Source organism: Fusarium poae, chromosome 2, assembly GCF_019609905.1.
Source record: "Fusarium poae strain DAOMC 252244 chromosome 2, whole genome shotgun sequence".
NCBI classification, from domain to species: Eukaryota; Fungi; Ascomycota; class Sordariomycetes; order Hypocreales; family Nectriaceae; genus Fusarium; species Fusarium poae.
This window is the reverse complement of record NC_058400.1, coordinates 133,853-154,526: the sequence shown is the minus strand read 5'-3', so window position 1 is coordinate 154,526 and position 20,674 is coordinate 133,853. Positions and strand designations below refer to the sequence as shown.

General features: G+C 50.4%; 3 protein-coding genes across 3 annotated transcripts; 2 read left to right on the top strand and 1 right to left on the bottom strand.

Moving 5' to 3' along the window:
• Positions 1–2,108: 2,108 nt before the first annotated feature.
• FPOAC1_003971 (uncharacterized protein) lies at positions 2,109–8,131 on the top strand (the record flags this gene model as incomplete). Its single annotated transcript, XM_044848526.1, has 10 exons — positions 2,109–2,294; positions 2,342–2,486; positions 2,542–2,813; positions 2,859–3,201; positions 3,253–3,258; positions 3,521–3,606; positions 3,658–4,235; positions 4,280–4,435; positions 4,494–5,460; positions 5,510–8,131. The coding sequence occupies 10 exons, from the start codon at positions 2,109–2,111 to the stop codon at positions 8,129–8,131; spliced, it is 5,361 nt and encodes a 1,786-aa protein (XP_044707235.1).
• Positions 8,132–9,805: 1,674 nt separating this feature from the next.
• Positions 9,806–12,028, bottom strand: FPOAC1_003970 (uncharacterized protein; the record flags this gene model as incomplete). The annotated part of the gene is made up of 2 exons (XM_044848525.1): positions 9,806–10,246; positions 10,457–12,028. The coding sequence occupies 2 exons, from the start codon at positions 12,026–12,028 to the stop codon at positions 9,806–9,808; spliced, it is 2,013 nt and encodes a 670-aa protein (XP_044707234.1).
• A 2,816-nt stretch (positions 12,029–14,844) lies between these two features.
• On the top strand, positions 14,845–20,408 carry FPOAC1_003969 (uncharacterized protein; the record flags this gene model as incomplete). The annotated part of the gene is made up of 3 exons (XM_044848524.1): positions 14,845–15,486; positions 15,553–17,550; positions 17,598–20,408. 3 exons carry the CDS (start codon positions 14,845–14,847, stop codon positions 20,406–20,408), a joined length of 5,451 nt encoding a protein of 1,816 aa, XP_044707233.1.
• Between the last annotated feature and the right edge of the window lie 266 nt (positions 20,409–20,674).

The following is a 20,674-nucleotide window of genomic DNA, read 5'->3' as shown; positions in this document are numbered from 1 at the left end:
CGACGGATCAGCGATTGCAGGTTTCAGGACTGCGTCACCTTCCTTGTTGACTGGTGTTTTCGTTAATAGAGTGTATTTCTGTCGTATATATGCAAGTCGAACTAGGTCTCCTCTGTTGGTGCATTAGCTCAACTCAGAAATATTTCTCTGTGAGCAACACCTGTCTTTCGAAGGATTCCTGTGCAGTAGCTTGGAGTGCTACTACGAGATAGGTATATTTATCCGTTCTGCAAAATGCCTCGGAGAAAATATGGTGGAGTGAGAGCACCACTCAGGCTCTATTATCGAACGACAGGAACAATAAAATGATTGGACGATGAGTAGCGTTCTTGGTCCTGAAGTTTAGTGGTGTGAGTCTTGGCAGAACAGAATACTAGAGTTGACTGTAGATATTAAGAATATAGGAAGGTATTAGGGTTGAGGTGTATGGGGTAGTAAGTTGTGTTGAATGTTGGAGGGTTCACCCTCAGCTTTAGGATTAAGGTTTAGGATTAAAGTTTGAAGTCCTAACGTAATCCATAAGCGAGCGCCGCAGATGTTACGACCCAACTAATCTCCACCCACGTGAGATAACATACCCCACGTTTTCCACCACTTAAAATAGACCTACCCTATACAAGTCGAACGGACCCCATTCGACTTGCATGACGAACAGAGTCGATTAGCGCCTCCCTCTTGTAAAATAGTCACAACGAAGAGAGTCGTCAATTTCAGTCGACTTGACGATGAGACTTGTGCAGAAGCGGTTTAGTTATGGGGTCACGTGGAATATATTGGGTTCTTAGCAATAAATACAATATGAGCCATGCCACAGCCTGAGCCTGAACCTGATCTGATCCTGGGAGCGCTATCTATATATATGAGAATGCAGTGTAAGGTCAGGGACTTTACATCCTAGTCTTTTGCCATTTTAGTGCAGCGGTAAGACCCTGAATGCATCCAGGGACCCTGGCCGTGACACGCCACCAAAATAGGAATCCCCACTTAGAGTTTATTAGGTGATCGGCCTGCTGACTCAAGGGCACCAATGCACGGGCGGCTAATAGGCGGACGGGTCCCGTCCCAGTTTCCATTTTTGGTATAATTTTCTTCCGCTATCGGATTACCTCACGCCTTGTTCCACTGCCTCAAGTAGTTTGACGAGTCCCATTTACCAGCTATTCCAACAAACCATTGGCTTGAGGTGAATAGCCACGACATATCTGAGTTCCAAATTTACTCCAAATTCTACTAGAGCTAGAGCTGTACCACAATACAACTTTCTTCCTCTTCGATGGCCGAGTACAAGGCTTCTTGTTCATCGATATCCTGCTAGGCTATTTCCCAAAGCTCACCGATGCCTCTTCTGCTTGTGAACAGTCGCCCGTTCTCGGTCTCTCGAGCTACTTGTGCTTCGATGCGACCAGGCTCTGCTTTGTCCTAGTCTGAATAAGCCACCATCTCTTCTTTGGTCCATTCTCTTAGGCTCGTTGAGGTTGCGCAGCACCTCCCCATCTGCTTATGATCAAGACACCAGCTGTAGATTGTTTTTGGATATGCTAAAGGCAGGCCCATTGCTTTCCTATACTGGCGGTTACCTAGTGAGGTTCCCGGTGGCTGGGCCTTATACCAATCATCTCTTGACGTGACGTATCCCTGGTGGATTGCTCGTGGATCATCGTATCTCAGCCGCGTTGAATCTGGAACTGGATCTTGCATCTTGCAAGTGTAAAGGTGACGATGTTGGCGGTCCGATAGCGGAGAAGAACTATACCATATATGGAAACTGGGACGGGACCCGTCCAATTTTAGAAGGACGGGTACCCGTCCGCCTATTAGCCGCCCAATGCACGGTTCTGATTGTAGCACTGTTTACATTCCAAGGTTGCTCACCCTCGTTTATCTCCAACCAATCATAGAACTAAACATACCATACCTCTGCAAGGTCGAGCTTCTTTCTACGCATGTGATTCATAGGAATGTTACCTTCCCTTTTTACCGAGTGGTGACTGCGTCGGCAAATGCCTTTATGACGAAAGAGAGCGGAACAAGTTTTCTGAAGAAAAGTATAAAATGAGGCGCAGAGGTTCAAGCTGAGGTGGGAGAACTACATCAGTTCTTCTACGAATATGAACCAAACGTCTCTCGGTCAACTCTTTGATATTGCAATTGTTGGATACTCGTTCAAGCTCCCGCGAGGTGTTGAGGACGATGATGATTTCTGGGATGTTCTCGATCACCGACGAAACTTGATGACTGACTGGCCCGAAAGTCGCGTCAAAACAGATTCATTTGCCAAGAATAAACATCAGAAGGTAGTAGTTCTCATTAAACACCTGGGTCGCGTCTGATACTGCTACAGTGGAGTGGAAAAGGAGGGCATTTCATCAACGACGATGTTGTCGCCTTCGACGCCCCCTTCTTCTCACTCACGGCGAAAGAAGCTGCTGCGATGGATCCGATGCAGCGCTGGACGCTGGAAGCTACCTACCACGCTTTCGAGAACGGTGAAATATCCCTAAACTACTCATATTGAAGGAGTACTAACTGTTTGTCTCGTAGCGGGCCTCCCTGTTGACAGTCTCAAGGGCTCTCGCACCGCTGTCTTCTCGGCCTCTATGCTGGAGGACTACAGCAGAATGACGGCCGTGGACCCAGATAACTTGGAGCGAACAGCTGTAACTGGAAGTGCTGTCTCGTGTATTATTCCCAATCGTGTCAGCTGTTACTTTGACCTTCGTGGGCCAAGCATTCACGTCAATACTGCTTGTTCCAGTAGCCTGTCGGCTGTTGATATGGCATGCAAAGCTCTGAGGAGCGGTGATGCTTCATGTGTAAGTCAAAGCACACCCCACTCTATGGTTGACTAATATTCACAGGCTGTCGTGACCGGTGCAAACCTTCTTCTTGACCCCAGTATCTTTCAGGTTCTGGCTAACCAAGGATTTCTCTCACCTGATGGCGTTTGTTACAGCTTTGATGAACGGGCTAACGGGTATGCACGCGGTGAGGGAGTTATTGCTGTTGTTCTGAAGCCTGTGCAAGCTGCGATTGAGAATGGTGATATGATTCGAGCTGTGGTTCGATCGATTGGCTCGAACCAGGATGGCCATACCCCGATTCTTACACAGCCGAGCTCGCAATCTCAGGAGGAGCTGATTCACCATGTTTACAAACAAGCAGGTTTGTCGATGAGTGAAACTCGGTACGTTGAAGCTCACGGTAAGTGCTATATCGGAACGCTTCTGATGACGAGCTAACCATGGGATCAAGGCACCGGTACACCTGTTGGCGATCCAATTGAGGTGAAAGCTATTGGGCGGTGCTTTCAAGAACATCGTTCTCATTCAGAACCACTCTATGTGTATGTTGTCTCTTTACCTATTAGCAAAACGCAGACTAACGACCGGAGCAGTGGCTCAGTGAAAGCAAATATAGGGCATCTCGAAGGAGCCAGTGCACTTGCAAGTCTGGTCAAATGCATTTGTAATATGGCTCGCCGTTCGATCAACGTGAGGAGGTTCCAAGCTGACACTGCCAGTGATACTCGAGAAAGGGGTCATCCCTCCCAACGCGCTACTTCAAAAGATAAATCCAGCACTAAACGTGGATTCATACAACATCACTGTAGGTCCAAAGTATATATCGTATGTGTTCCCCATTGACTGAGACTGGTAGATGCCAACGAAAAGCATCGAGTGGCCTGCCGAAGGCCTTCGTCGAGTGTCTCTCAACTCTTTCGGGTTTGGCGGTTCAAACTCGCATATTGTTCTCGACGATGCACTTCATTACTTACAGGATCGCGGCCTCAGTGGCTTCCATAACACAACCCTCATCCCAAGGTCTGTACCAAACGGCTTTACTGTCACCAACGGACACAAGCTTCTGGTATGGACTGCCGCCGACGAAAAGACAGCTAAGCGCACTATCGAGGCTTATGACAGCTTTTACAAAGAGAAGGTGTCCGGGGGCCATAAGAAGCTCGACCGTTTGGCGTTTACTCTGGGTACACACCGAAGTAACATGCTTTGGAGAGCTTTCGCTGTGGTTGACGAATCAACAAAGCAAGCATTGTCGCCTTCGAAGTCCATTCGAAGCTCAGAGGACCTTGGCCTGGCTTTTGTGTTTACAGGTCAAGGCGCGCAGCACATTGATATGGGTTTGGGTCTTGAACGGTATCCTATCTACAAGAAGACTCTAGAGAAGATCAGCGCGACTTACTCCAGCTTTGGGTGCTCGTGGAGCCTATTTGGCAAGTACATAATATGGATTATATCTAAGATACTTGCTGACTGATTAGATTAGACGAGCTTAGCTCCGGGGACAACATCAACATGCCGCAATACAGCCAGCCGCTTGCAACCGCTGTACAAATTGCCTTGGTAGATCTGCTCACCAGCTTCAGTATCACGCCCAAGGTAGTTATTGGTCATTCTTCAGGTGAGATCGCTGCAGCGTATGTCATCAACACTTTTGAGGGCGAATGAGCGAATGAGTTTACTAAGTCTTCCTAGATATACATCAGGTGGACTATCTTTAGAGTCCGCTTGTAGAGTGTCCTACTTTCGTGGCATCTTGGCTGGAAAGCTAAGAACGGCCAACACAACATCTCCAGGCGCCATGCTTTCCATTAATCTGGTACCAGATCACGTCTCGGAGTATCTGGAGAAGATAGGTGTCACTACAGTCAACGTTGCATGCATCAACAGTCCTCTCAACATCACTCTCTCGGGGCCTGAAGAGGCCATAGACAAGGTCAAGTCGCGGGCCGATCAAGATGGGATCTTTGCGCAGAAGCTAAAGACCGGAGTTGCGTATCACTCACCATCCATGAGAGCCATTGCGAGCGAGTATCTTGGTGCACTCGAAGTGCTCACCAAGAGGAAAGATGGCACCAGTATCCCAATGGTATCATCTGTCACCGGCAAAAGAATTTCTCCAGAGACACTGTCGACTGGTCAATACTGGGTTGACAACATGCTGTCACCTGTCCGGTTCGCTGAGGTAGTGCAACTCATTGCAAGCAAGAACTCAGCACGCAAATTCGGCTTAGGCAATATCACTGACCTGATTGAAATTGGTCCTCACCCAGCTCTTCGAAGACCAGTGAAAGACACTTTGAGTGATATGGCCAGTGCTGCAAAGGGAGTAAGATACAACTATGTCTTGCATAGATCACACCCAGCAGCTCAGACCACTCTGGAGCTCGTTGGACAACTATTCTGTCAAGGCTTTCCTGTTTCCATCTCAGCAGCAAACCAGCAATCCACGAAGGGGAAGTTCCTGGTTGACTGTCCCAAGTATGCTTTTGACAGATCACAGCGATACTGGGCGGAGTCGCGTCTGAGCAAAGACTTCAGGCTGCGAGAGGCTGTCAAAGGCGAATTGCTTGGAGTGAGGGTATCTGACTGGAACCCACTTGAGCCTCGATGGAGGAACTTTTGGAGCACTGAATCAACTCCTTGGACTGGAGATCACAAGGTGAATTTTGACGATAAAGATACCATGACATTACTAACGCAGGTCATAGATCAGTGACACCGTCCTCTTTCCAGCATCTGGCATGCTTCTCATGGCTATTGAGGCAGCGCAAGAGATGGTTCCATCTGACCGCGCTGTCTTTGGGTATAGCATTGAAAGATCTGAGTTTATGAGCCCCATAATTGTGCCAGAAACATGGGAAGATCGCCTCGAGACGCAAGTCCGCCTACGAGTTGTCGACAAGCAACAGACTGCAAAGTTCGACGTCAGCATCTTCACTTACTCGCGCAATGAGTGGCTTGAGTGCTTTACTGCGAGTATTTCGGTGGAGTATCAGGACAACGACAGGAACGAAGAGCGACAAGTGAACCACAAGCATATCTGGGGTCAATATCAGGAGGTGGCCAAGACGTGTGCTTCACCAATCGACTCTAGCGTCTTCTACCACGATGCGGCAGAAATTGGGCTGCAATATGGTGATTGGTTCCAGCTGATGCGCGACATTAAGTGGGATGGTAAAACCTCAGCCGTGGCACGTATTGATCTGTCTGAGCCAAGATTCGATATCAGAAGCCTGGTCCATCCTGCAGTCCTAGACCAAGCGTTTCAAGTTCTCCGAGCCAGCTCAGGCCAACAACGCGCAGCCAATGTCCCCATAATACTCGAAAATGCATGGTTCTCCTCCAGTGCATGGAAGACGCCTTCGGTACAGTGGATGTGCAGCGCGACTCCGACTGTTCACGGCTATGGAGAGCAGGGTAAGGTGATAGCTTTGGGTGAGGGCGGAGAGATACTTTGTTGCATCGATCATGCAGTTACATCTGCTGTCTCGGGTGAAATAACCCACAAGGAGAAGAAGCTGGTTTACTCAATTGAGTGGAAACCTCAGTTCAGCATGCTTGACTCCAGCCAAATCACACGACTATGCGCCACCAATGCTGTGCCAAAAGATGACAGCGCAGTCCTGGAGAATCACTCGAAGCTCTGTCATACACTGGAGCTCGTAGCTGTTCGTGTGATGAAGCGCATTGACAAGTCCAAAGTTCCAGCAGATTTGCAACGTCATTTGGAGTGGATGGAACACCACGTTAGCAAGTTATCGACCGAACATCAGGATGAAGCAGTGAAGGTCTGTGACGAAGAGCTCGAGTTTCGCCTGGCCGAGGTTGACTCTGTCCTCCCAGCGTGGAAGTTATATACGACGTGTGCACGAAAGTTACATGAGATTCTGTCTGGCGAGCTTGATCCTCTGCAGGTAGTCTTTGAGTCCGACCAGGCCGATATCTTCTACTCAGATCTCTTTCAGAACCTCTGCGCTGATGGTCAGCTCAATTACCTACTTGACTTGGCATCACATGAGAACCCCGCTCTTAGAGTTCTCGAAGTCGGTGCTGGTACAGGTGGTATGACGGGGCATGTCATATCGGCTCTGCAGGAACGTGAGAAGCGTATTGGAGGATTGGCGTTCGCAGAGTATACTTACACCGACATATCACCCGCCTTCTTCGAGACTGCTAGCCAAAGATGGCCAGACCTCAAGAGCCAAGGCCGTATCACTTTCAAGACACTTGATTTGGACCGAAGTATTGACAGTCAAGGCTTTGAACCGGGGTCTTATGACTTGGTCATCGCAGCGAGTGTGCTCCACGCAACTCCATACCTGGAAGCCACTATTCGAAACGTGCGAAAGGCTATGAAGCCAGGTGGTCGTCTCATCTTAGTCGAGGTTATCAACCCCGATGATATCGCCACCAACTTTATGGCTGGACTTGTGCCAGGCTGGTGGGTTGCTCGCGAGGAGTGGAGACCCCATTCAGCTGCTATACCAGAGCATCTTTGGGATAAGTGCCTCAAGGAAAATGGCTTCTCGGGGAATGACTTCGTGATCCGAGACTACCAAGATGATCAGTGTCATATTATGAGTGTTATTGTCACCACCGCGAGTGAAGTTGAACAAGCAGTTGAGAAAAAGGCAAGTAAAGGCCGTCTGGTCATGCTAATCAGTGAAGAGGCGTCAACGGGGGAGAGAGAGCTTGCAGATCAAGTTCGTACACGAATTGATCTTACCCTAGTACGGCATACAACCATCGTTCCATTCTCACTTGACTCAGTTCAGAAGGAACTTGTCAATTTGACCAGTGGTGATCTTGTCATCTGCCTCGCTGAAGCTGGAGACAAACCTCTTCTCTCCACTTTGTCGGAAGAACAGTTCAGCGGTCTCCAATTGATGATCAGAAAAGTCTCCAACCTTCTCTGGGTCACTTCACCAAAGAACAGCGAGTGTCCAGACTATAGTGTGGCCCAGGGCTTCTTCCGTTCCATCCGAGCCGAGCAGCCTGATACTCACATCGTCACCCTAGCAATAGACGAAGAGAAGGCTCAAGTTTCACAAGCAGAGTTCATCGCTGAGGTCTGCAAGATTGCGTTCGATACCAAAACGCCGTCAAAAGAAGTCGAATACATTATTCGAGATAGTGTTATCACTACCGGTCGCGCTATTCGAGACACGAGCACTGATACCGCACTACGATCCCTTGTTTCGAAGCAGCTGCAACAGAAGCCTTGGGGCGAGGGGCCATCGTTGAAACTTAGTATTGGCCAGCCAGGATCACTCGAGTCACTTCAGTTTGTGTTGGAAAATCCGGGGATCCCCCTTCCTTTCAGGGTTTAGACTGTCAGACTGAAAGTCCTAGATTTAGAGTTCAAAGTCCTAGATGAAATCATCTAGAGATATAAACCCGAGAAGAACTCTCATATCAATAATGAACAATCAAGTTTTATAAAATACATTTTCACCCAGCACTACTGCGCAATATAAACATTAAGTTTTCAAAGCCAGAATGCGCTGTGTCGATCTAGGGTGGCCGGCGGCGTCGGCATTTATCCATGGCGAGCAATTATGATAGATCTCTGATATTTAGGAAGCGAGTGCCTAATACATAATGAAAACATGTGGGAGGTTGGAGCATAAAAGAAGATGTATAATGAGATTTGAAGATCCGCTATGTAAGTAGGGACAGGGCTAGAATGGCCGTAATAAACGTCTCTGTCAAATGTCGATGCTGGCCAAAAAATGACAATCAAAAAGCGTCCAAAATCGACGACAGTAGAAGATGCGGATAAATAAGGCGTAAGGGTAGGCCAAAGCGTGAGGAATCTGCTGATATGCATCAATGCCATTTTAATGCTCGTTTGCGTATTGCATCCTACTTTCTTTAGCATATTTCACAGTCAAAATTCCATCCCAGGCTATCCGTTGCGTATGTAGGGATCAATGATGGGTTTAGGTTGTCGGTTTTCGGTTGTGTTTGGAAAGACTCAGCCAACAGGATTGTTAAGGGGGAACTAGTAGGATTTGGTAAGGTCAGGCAGGGGCAGAATTATAGACGTTTTAATGATTCTCTGCTTACTACCACTCAAGTACTGCCTCTCACGACTTGTTCCATACTTCCAAGCCCAAAGGGTAGGTGTCTGTCTGTGCGCCCTTCCGTCTTGTTAACGTGTAGCAGTTTATGGCTACCCTGTTTGCTTTCCTTCCTGCTTCTCCGCGAATCCTTTCTTTATATCAAGTTTTGCCACTTAATGTACATGCAGCCTATTATGAAGCGCTATCCATATCAAACTCGCGACATTCCATCAGAAACGCCTTTGAAAAGACGTCGGCATATTCACCATAAAAGATCCACAAGCGCCTCGAATCCAGTCTTCAAGCTTCGAAATTGATCGACCAGTCGATTCGATTTTAATTTCGATCCATCAACTTGACGAACTGTCAGATATTAAGGTGAAAGTCCTACGATCTAAGCTGAAGACTTCAGACTTTAATCCCGAAGTTGAGGGTGAACCCTCCAATATTCAACAGGTTGGCTTTGATGATGATGAGAACTGATTGGGTTTGGTGGATGAAGGAATAGTCATAATTGAGATATGAACGTTAGTTCAAGTTACTCAAAACTTATTAATGAGGTCGAGACTCTAGTGACAGTCTGTTGACCGGAGATGGTGATCTTTATTATTTTGCTTGCAGCCTGAAGTTAGAACTGGTGGCTTGTATCTTCTTTCATAACTAGGTATTGTCTGGAGTCAGTTCGTCGAGAACCATCTCTTAAATACATGACGACCCTAACATAATCTCAGCGTAACAGCACTCAATCCCTTATCCGTTTCATGCAGTTCTTTTCAGCCTCTGGGCGATGACACCAAGTCCATGTCATCTCGGTAGGTTTCTTTCAATACGATGCTTGTCCGAATAAGCTAAAGATATCTCCTCCACACCAACGTCACGCTTAGTAAAGCTGATATCCCTATATTACAACTCCAACCACCACTCACAACAATGAAACCCCTATGAAAATGCAAACTGCATAACTTCTTCTCCCAAAGCCTCCTCAACCATTGCCAGTCTAGCTTGCCAGCCGGGTTCCATAAAACGAGACATAAGCATCAATCGTTTCGCCGCCGTATCAATCCCCATCTTCTCTTTCATGACCTCGGCCTTCTCGGCTTCAAGCTGCCCAATCCTCTTGGTAGCCAACGCAATCTTGCTATCGGTTTTGAAAAGCCCAGAAGCACTCTTGTCAAGTTGGATTTTGACTGCGGTATATACCTCTTCATGTTCGCGAACCGTTCGTCTTCGTTTATCCAGGAACGTGCGAAGTTCGTTATCTCCAGGATATTTGTTGTAGAGATCTTCCAGGTCCCTGAGCAACTTGTTCTCGGTGGCCATTGATTTCTCGACATCCTTGAGCGCGTCTTGGGCTTTTTCCTGTTCCTTTGCTTGCTCGTTCTTTGTAGGTCTGAGGCTGCGCTCAAATGCGGTGAGTCGGCAGTGTTCGTCATTGATGGATGTTAAAAAGTTCTTCGAAGCTCTTGATATGAGGAAATAAGGCAGCCGAAGCAGCCTTCAAGCTTGCTCTGAATTCGTCTCCGGTGGGCTGAAGGGATGTTAGTTTATGATGACCACATCGGATTGACTGGATTTGCAAATGTTACTTACAAGAAGAGCGTTCCAATCCAATGATCCAGTCACCTGTGAACTTGGACATTGAATGTCAGCAGTCTTTTGCCTTTTGGTTAAAGGGGCTGCGAGTGATTCTGAAATGCTCGCCGCTGTTCGGTTGATGAAGTTGTTGGTGGATGTAAATGTGTTTACTGGCGATGACGGAGCAGGGCGCTTGTTAGCCCTAGCAGGGGCGATGGGACGAGGTGTCGATGGTTGACTGCCTCCTAGGTGGGAGTGTAGAGATGCTTGAGGAGTCGCATTGATAGACGCCGATGGTCGGTGATTCGGTTGCTGCTGAAAGCTCTGGGAGGCCTGGGATGTAGTGCCGGTACAACGAGACAGTGCTGGCTGCGAGCTTGCTTGTGCGCGAGGAGTCGAGGGGCTTTGAGAACTCGTTCCGGACATGGATGGCTGGCTACTTGATTGTTGGTCAGGCTGTCGCGCGCTCTGGGGGGTGGGTAGAGATGCTGATGATTGTGCGCGAAGCTGTACAGAGTTCTGAGCCGCGGTTGCTGATCCCTGGCTGCCTTGTTGTTGCGGAGGACGCGTAGTGCCCTGTGGAGTTGTCGCAGGAAAAGACACGGGAGTCTGAGGATGGCCCGGAACAGATGACGCTGTTTGCTTGAGCGGTTGCACACCAGATCGTTGAGCACCCTGGGCGTTCTGAGAAGCAGAGGTGAGAGGCGCCGTCGTTTGGGAGCTTGGTGGTTCGCGTGGCTGCGTCGAGCTTTGAAAAGCCCGTGGAGTTGTAGCAGCAGAAGGCGCGGACGCTTGTTCATCTGGTCCCTCTGGACGGCGAATAGAGCTCCGGGAGGTATCATGAGCCAAGCGAGATGGTGGTTGAAAGTCGCGCCGAGGGCAAGCGCTTGACTCGGCTGCGTTGGAGGCGGAGCTGGAGCCGGAGCTGGAGGCGGCAGGACTGCCCCTGGATTTTCCATTGATTATAGCAGGCCCAGACCTAGGATTGGCCGCTATGGTGTCCTCCATAGGCTCATCAACCTGAATATCACCGATGTCTCTGCTTCGCGACCAAAGATTTCGTTTATGAGGGGCGCTCTCTTCGTCTTCGACAGTCAAGTCGGGATCTTCTTCAGTCTCTTCTTCATTTTTGTCTCCGTATTTGCTGAGATCTTCTCGAAAGCCTAGAGCGATAATCTCATCAACCGGTTCAGAGTTTGCCTTGGTTCTGTCACTCTCCGCAGTCCGATCCTCATCATCCGCACGTCCATTCCATCGCCGTGTTTGTTTAGTATCAATACCCATCCCACGTAGCCACTTCCGCACCTTTGCTATATCTAGCTCACGAAGTCGCGGGCGATCTGAGCGCGGATGGCTAGTGGCGAAAACCTTCAATCTATGGCGCACCTGGTCGAGCTCCACGTTCTCAGCAGCCACTACCAGAGACACCAACGTAGAAAGGCTCTCGATAAGTCGAACACCCCAAGTCTCAGGTACAAAACCTTTGCAGAACTCAGTTGGCCACATGCCACATGCTTGATGAATGCGCTGCGCTGCGTGTAACGATCGCTGGGTCGGATAATCTGGCGATGATGAGGCGCGGTTCATTGAATTGAATTCATTCCGCCCGGGAGGATACGCCTCATAGGGCCAAGAGGCGCGGTTCAGTGACGGCCTACCGCGTTTGCGCGCAGATGGAAGCTTAGGAGTCATGATTAAGTAATAAAACATGAAAGTTTACACTTCCTCGCTATGCATCCTCCCGGGCGGAATAAGTTCATTCCATTCTAACCCGACATAGCCGCTTAAATGACTACAACCTTGACAACCGATGCTATTTTAAACAATTTAGCGTAGCCACAGGCCCTCTAAGATCCATTCTCCCAGGCATAAGAAACACTACTACTACCTACTGCAAATCGATCAGTCCGCTGCCAAGCTGACCTTCAACCCCAGACAAGACTTAGCATCAAGGGGAACACGGAACCTGCCTTCTAAAAAGAGTGAGTGGATTGACGTGGACGCTAGTCATGGGGATGAGTACCCTGATATATTTCGTTAATATTTGCTATACCTCTGCGCAAACATTAACAGATCTACCCATGCAAAACATCGGACGCGTTATAATGCCTGAACCCAAATGTCTCCTCTTTTACTCGATTCATACGGTCGGTGAACCGAGATGGCAGACTTACCTCTTGACCCGGAACTACCGACCAACAACGAGGGGCATACCGAAGTCCGCCAGCCTTCTACTTGGGCACCGACAAATGATGAGGTGTCGGCGGCGGGTTCCTGAATTGTCCAATTAGTAATCCACAAAGCCGGATAATGACGTGGATGGATTGATTCCCTACCCTGCCTATTAGGGCGGCACTAGCGTACCTCACATTTGCCACGTCAAGAAGCTTCTCGCTACCGTTGACCCCAAGACCCCGTCGGAGACATGTAAGTCGACATGGGGAAGTAGTATCAGTGCCGTCATTACAATTACGTAACAGCTAAAAGCCCGTCGTATCAGCCGTAAGTATTATGGGGTGAAATAGCCAGCACTTCCGTTTCACATTGCCAATAGTTCAGAAAGGAGCAGGTTTCAAAATCCTGACAAAAACAAATCGATGCCATTTAGACAGACAGAGCCGTCAATCGGTTCGTTAGGCTTTGCCATGCGTCGAATTCAACGCTTGACCGTCTGCGAATAACGCTAACCTCTCGGTGGAATCAGCAAACCAGCTCAGCACACCGTCCTGGTTCGGTTCGCATCTTGGGCCACCCCTTCGGGATATTGCTCGACGAAAGCCTGGTTACAGCGCCAAAGTATGTGTCATGAAAGTTGCGGAGCCCCGGCATGCATGGGGCCAAGCTCCTCTTCCAGTACTCCATCAACACATTTGCGATGCTCGGATGAGTTGGCGAAGCTGCTTGTGTTGCGTAGCCATGCCATCTGTAACGCCTCTACGACGATTAACTGCCGAACCAGCCATCGCTCCAAGCTCCTGTTAGGGGCCAGAAAAGAGACTACTAGAGTAGTTGCGATCCATAAAGCTCACCGTCTTTTTGCTGAGTCGTCCTTGGAGGACGATCATGGACTCATGGTGGAGTCTGCGCTAATTGCATCCTTACTGACTCCCGGCTCTAGCGTCGCCTAAGCCCGAGAATTAGCCTCGCAAGCTAAGCTGACCTAGGCCTCCTAGCTTCTGGCTTTCGCTTCTCCCCTATCTCTTTTCCCTTTCCTTTTTATTTTTTTGTTGTTGCCAGTTCTTCTTTTTGGATTGTGCCTTCCCTCTCTCTGCCTTCTTTTCGTCATATCCCTGTTGACGTTGACCTCTGAGCTTTCTCGTCTGCGTACCCACCTTCACGCATTGATGGTGTGCTTCGCTGTAATGTCATGTGAGCTAACAACAAAGCTAAAACTAACTAGTGGCCAATGTGAACACAAAGCGGTAAAGACCACGCAGATCATTCAAGTTAGACCGAAGCTAGGCACGTTCCGCCAGTGTCCAGGACTGCTTATCTCAAGCGATCCGAAATATTTCGGCGGTGCACCTGTCGGCCGGCACTGGATTGCTGACCCTTTCGAATAATTTTTAGCCAGTCTCTTGGGCCGAAATCGACGACAGGCAGGGACGAATTGTCATTTTTCGGGACCGCATCACTTCCACGTAGACCAGTCTGGCTTTGAACAAACGATGTCCAAGGCGGGAGCCCAGTTCACTGACAAATGATTTTGTGCCGTTGATTGTCGTGTGAGTATGACGATGTCGGTCATCCCTCGTGCTTGCCGCAAAAAAGAGAAGGAAAAAAGGCTCAATACAGAGAACCAAGCCAAGCCCAACCGGGGTGTCGGGACGACAGCAGACGTCAGCATGCTTTGTGGGGTTGGTAAAGGTAAGGCGAGGGGTGCAAATATCGGTCAGAGCTACGATATCCCTTGATTGTACAACCCGCAGGGGTCTCAAATATTGGCGCGAGACTGAGCTTTTTTTTTTTGTCCGCTATCTTTTCTACAGTATTGAATATAAATTAGACCTTTGTATCAGTCCAACATTTGAGACCCCTGCGGGCTGTACGGAAATGATACAGTGAATCTTGCCCTTTCAAATTGTGATCCTTTCAGCGCCCGGGGTTACATCAGTAGTTGGTGTGGCCGCCATCCTCTGTCCTTCAGTGTCACGTAGCCCATCACCCCTGTGCAGCTGAATATCAGATCGACCAACCGCCCTCCTGTGGGTTTATTTTTATTTTTACAAGTGGCAAGCGACAGGGATCCTATTCAACTGCGGAGGCCTTTCCTTGTGTGAGAATGCCGTGCGTGTGAACCCCTATAAATGTGTTGCTTGGGTTGTTGGTGGTGACAACCAAACGAGAATTATCCTGGAGCTATTTGCATACCGCACAGCGAAACCGCCATTATCTCTGTAAAGATGAAACCCAAATCGGTTCTCAAGCACTGGAACTTGTTTTTCTCTTCAAAGAGGCGTAAAAGGTGGCCGGCCACTGCAGCACCTTCACCGAAATCGTCCTTGAAAAAGAAAGCGGAGTCATGTTTCAAGTGCTTAAAGAGCCGTAAAAAGTGGCCGGCCACTGCACCATCTTCACCGAAATCGTCTCGATCTGCTTCCCCAACATCTGCTCAGCAAGCAACTCAGCCAACATCTCAGCCACCGCCTTCTCCACTCACCTCGACAGATGCCGAAACCTCACCACTGCCGAGTCTACAAGAGCGAATTTGGAACCAAGCCTACGATAAGCTCAAAGAGAACGAGCCCAAACTGGTTGGGGTATACGAGAAGATCTTATCAGCTAAGCTACACGGAGACGACCCGAGCTCTGCTACTCGCGAATCAACAGATAACGAGATAGGAGAGACTCCGAGGACACGATGTGGCCAAATGCAACAGCTGGTTCAGGCTGGACTGGACCGGACGCAGAAGCAAGCGTCTATCAAGCAAGGCATCGACGAAGGCCTGCAAGCGGTGCAGGAGGTCAGAAGAATAGTGGACAAGGCGCTGCATGCCGCTCCGGAAGCTGCTGTCGCCTGGGTCGGCGTCTGCCTCGGACTGGAGGTGTGTGTGATCGGCCCTCACATCCGGTGAGAGAACAATGGATGGTCCCCTGCTGACAGTTAATAGATCCTCTCGAACCCCATCGCCGAGGCACGCGATAACCGCAAAGGCATCGCCTACGTCCTGTCGAGAATGGAGTGGTATTGGAACTTGGTGTCACTACTTCTCGATGAGAATAAGAAAGAGCAATCCTCTGCGGAACTGCGACGCCAATTGGAGACGCACGTCGTGCAGCTATACGAGAAACTTCTCTCGTATCAGGTGAAGAGTGTCTGCCTTTACTACCGGAATTGGGCTGCCATCATCGGAAGGGATCTGTTCAAAATCGACGATTGGGCTGGCCAGCTCAGCGAGATCAAGGAAGCCGAGGCTGCCGTGCAAAGAGACATGGAGCAATACAATACCGGAGAGAGCAGAATGCAACTTCGGAAACTCACCGACGCTGCGGGCGCTCTAGAGATGAATCTCCAAAACATTCATTCGGCCATCAAAGGCGTACATTCGGCCATCAAAGGCGTACATTCGGCCATTGAAACGCAAACGCAACATCAAGAGAAGCGGCACCAAGACGACGAGGCGAAGCAATGCCTGAAAGACCTGCGCGAGACTGACCCTCGCGACGACAAAACGCGCATCCAAGAGACAAAGGGCGGCCTGCTCAGGGACTCTTACCGCTGGATCCTCGATAACGACGACTTCCAGCAATGGCGTGACAATCCGCAGAGCCAGTTGCTCTGGATCAAAGGTGACCCCGGTAAGGGCAAGACGATGCTGCTATGTGGTATCATCGACGAGCTGGAGAAGGAACCCGGCAATCGCCTGTCTTATTTCTTCTGCCAAGCCACTGAGGCAAGGCTGAGTAACGCGACTGCGGTGCTGCGCGGTCTGATCTATCTGCTAGTTGCCCAGCAACCATCGCTCATCCTGCATATTCGGGAGAAACACGACCATGCGGGCAAGCAGCTTTTCGAGGACGGGAATGCCTGGGAAGCCTTATCCAAGATCCTCATGGCCATGCTTAATGACCCGGGCGTGGATGGTGCGATCCTGATTGTTGATGCCCTCGATGAATGCAAGACAAATTGCCATCAGCTTCTCGACTTCATCACTAAACCTTCCCGCGTCAAGTGGATCGTCTCTAGCCGTAACTGGCCGGACATTGAGGAGAAACTGGACAATTTGGAGCAGAAAGTCAGGCTGCGCCTTGAGTTGAACAAGGACTCAATCTCCAAAGCTGTCAATAACTACATCGGATACAAGGTGAATCGACTGGCAGGTCTTAAGAAATACGACAAGGAAACAGGAGACGCTGTTCAACGTCACTTGGTTGGCAATGCCGATGGCACCTTTCTTTGGGTCGCTTTGGTCTGTCAAGAGCTAGCAGATCCCAAGGTCCGAAAACGCCATACGCTCGACACATTGAAGTCGTTCCCCCCAGGTCTTGATCCTCTCTATAAGCGAATGGTGGAACATATGAGCGATTCGAAAGATGCAGATCGTTGCAAAGAGATCCTCGCTCTTGCTTCGGTCGTATACCGACCCATCACCCTAGACGAGTTAAAGGCTCTTGCCCAGTCGCTCGAAGATCTCGACCAGGATGAGTTGGAAGAAATCATCAATTCCTGTGGTTCTTTTCTGACTCTTCGAAACGGCGTCATCTACTTTGTGCATCAATCAGCCAAAGATTTCCTGCTCAAGAACGTGTCAAAACAAATCCTACCTTCTGGCATTGCGCACCAGCACTATGCCCTCTTCTCGAGGTCGCTAGGGGTCCTGTCGGAAACTCTTCGACGAAACATCTACAGTCTCAACACGCCAGGATTCTCCATTGACCAGGTCTCAACGACTAATCCCGACCCATTATCCCCAATTCGATATTCATGCGTCTACTGGGTAGACCATCTTCACGACTCAAATGTCGCAGAAGTCAACGACATTCTGCGGGATAACGGCAACGTCCATGTATTCATCCAGAAGAAGTACTTGTATTGGCTGGAATGTCTTGGTCTGCTACGAAGCATGTCGGAGGGAATCAAGGCGGTACACAAGCTCGAGGCTTTAGTGGTAAGCTGCTCTAGATGTATATTGGAAGCCGTCTAACAAGGTTATAGAAAATCGCGGGAGCGCAGAAACTGACAAAACTACTTCGAGATGCGCGCCGATTCATTCTTTCTCATGCTCGCGCCATCGAGATTGCTCCATTGCAGGCTTATGCGTCCGCACTCGTGTTCAGTCCTGAACACAGTCTCACCAGAGAGCTCTTTAAGAAGGAGGAGCCGGATTGGATGGTATTGAAGCCAAGAATGGAGGCAGATTGGAACGCTTACGAGAAGACCCTTGAGGGCCATGGCGATTCGGTGACGTCGGTGGTGTTCTCGGCAGATGGCCAGCGTCTTGCATCTGGCTCATATGATAAGACAGTCAAGATCTGGGACGCGGCCACGGGCGTATGCGAGCAGACCCTTGAGGGTCATGGCGATTGGGTGACATCGGTGGTGTTCTCGGCAGATGGCCAGCGTCTTGCATCTGGCTCAAGTGATAAGACAGTCAAGATCTGGGACGCGGCCACGGGCGCATGCGAGCAGACCCTCGAGGGCCATGGCGATTCGGTGACGTCGGTGGTGTTCTCGGCAGATGGCCAGCGTCTTGCATCTGGCTCATATGATAAGACAGTCAAGATCTGGGACGCAGCCACGGGCGCATGCGAGCAGACCCTTGAGGGTCATGGCCACTGGGTGAGCTCGGTGGTGTTCTCGGCAGATGGCCAGCGTCTTGCATCTGGCTCATGTGATAACACAGTCAAGATCTGGGACGCGGCCACGGGCGCATGCGAGCAGACCCTCAAGGGCCATGGCGATTCGGTGACGTCGGTGGTGTTCTCGGCAGATGGCCAGCGTCTTGCATCTGGCTCATATGATAACACAGTCAAGATCTGGGACGCGGCCACGGGCGCATGCGAGCAGACCCTCAAGGGCCATGGCGATTCGGTGACGTCGGTGGTGTTCTCGGCAGATGGCCAGCGTCTTGCATCTGGCTCATATGATAACACAGTCAAGATCTGGGACGCGGCCACGGGCGTATGCGAGCAGACCCTTGAGGGTCATGGCGATTCGGTGAGGTCGGTGGTGTTCTCGGCAGGTGGCCAGCGTCTTGCATCTGGCTCAAGTGATAAGACAGTCAAGATCTGGGACGCGGCCACGGGCGCATGCGAGCAGACCCTTGAGGGCCATGGCGATTCGGTGACGTCGGTGGTGTTCTCGGCAGATGGCCAGCGTCTTGCATCTGGTTCATATGATAAGACAGTCAAGATCTGGGACGCGGCCACGGGCGTATGCGAGCAGACCCTTGAGGGTCATGGCGATTGGGTGACATCGGTGGTGTTCTCGGCAGATGGCCAGCGTCTTGCATCTGGCTCAAGTGATAAGACAGTCAAGATCTGGGACGCGGCCACGGGCGCATGCGAGCAGACCCTCAAGGGCCATGGCGATTCGGTGACGTCGGTGGTGTTCTCGGCAGATGGCCAGCGTCTTGCATCTGGCTCATATGATAACACAGTCAAGATCTGGGACGCGGCCACGGGCGCATGCGAGCAGACCCTCAAGGGCCATGGCGATTCGGTGACGTCGGTGGTGTTCTCGGCAGTTGGCCAGCGTCTTGCATCTGGCTCATATGATAAGACAGTCAAGATCTGGGACGCGGCCACGGGCGTATGCGAGCAGACCCTTGAGGGTCATGGCGATTGGGTGACGTCGGTGGTGTTCTCGGCAGATGGCCAGCGTCTTGCATCTGGCTCAGATGATAACACAGTCAAGATCTGGGACGCAGCCACGGGCGCATGCGAGCAGACCCTCGAGGGCCATGGCGATTCGGTGACGTCGGTGGTGTTCTCGGCAGATGGCCAGCGTCTTGCATCTGGCTCAGATGATAACACAGTCAAGATCTGGGACGCGGCCACGGGCGCATGCGAGCAGACCCTCAAGGGCCATGGCGATTCGGTGACGTCGGTGGTGTTCTCGGCAGATGGCCAGCGTCTTGCATCTGGCTCATATGATAAGACAGTCAAGATCTGGGACGCAGCCACGGGCGCATGCGAGCAGACCCTTGAGGGTCATGGCCACTGGGTGAGCTCGGTGGTGTTCTCGGCAGATGGCCAGCGTCTTGCATCTGGCTCAAGTGATAAGACAGTCAAGATCTGGGACGCAGCCACGGGCGCATGCGAGCAGACCCTTGAGGGTCATGGCCACTGGGTGAGCTCGGTGGTGTTCTCGGCAGATGGCCAGCGTCTTGCATCTGGCTCAAGTGATAACACAGTCAAGATCTGGGACGCAGCCACGGGCGCATGCGAGCAGACCCTCGAGGGCCATGGCGATTCGGTGAGGTCGGTGGTGTTCTCGGCAGATGGCCAGCGTCTTGCATCTGGCTCATATGATAAGACAGTCAAGATCTGGGACGCGGCCACGGGCGTATGCGAGCAGACCCTTGAGGGCCATGGCAGTTGGGTGACGTCGGTGGTGTTCTCGGCAGATGGCCAGCGTCTTGCATCTGGCTCATTTGATAAGACAGTCAAGATCTGGGACGCGGCCACGGGCGCGTGCCTGCAGACGCTTAGCGTTAGCAGAGTGTTATATCACCTTTCATTTGATCCAAGGACAAAATCTCTCCTCTATACCGACATTGGACTCCTAACCCTATATCACCCGGCTCTACCGCCTGCCGTTGATGATAGGTCGACTGAAATAACCTTACGGGGTGTTCGCCATTCTGGCTGGGGCATAAGCACCAGCGGTGCATGGATTGTTCAAGATGGAAAGGAGATGCTTTGGCTACCTCCGGACTATCGAGGGGTGGAAACCGTTGTTGCTGGATCAACTGTCGCTATCGGCTGTCGATCAGGTCGTGTGCTAGTGATGAAGTTCTCTTAAAGCGGGGGCAGGCATAATTATCTTCTTGGTTCCAAGCAGCCCTTTCCCAGTTCCTAGTAACGACCTACGAAATTGATTATGTTTTGACTTGGAAGGGGCGCACGTGTCACTTTGGTAACAAGCTGCATGATATATGCATAGTTAAGCTCTCGTGCCTCTTCTTGGTCTTCGCCATCATCAATGTCAAGACCGTCAGAGTTGACATCGAACTCGACCTCTTCTGGTAGCCCCAAGCACGGCATGATTGGCTTCTCAGTGTCCGTTAG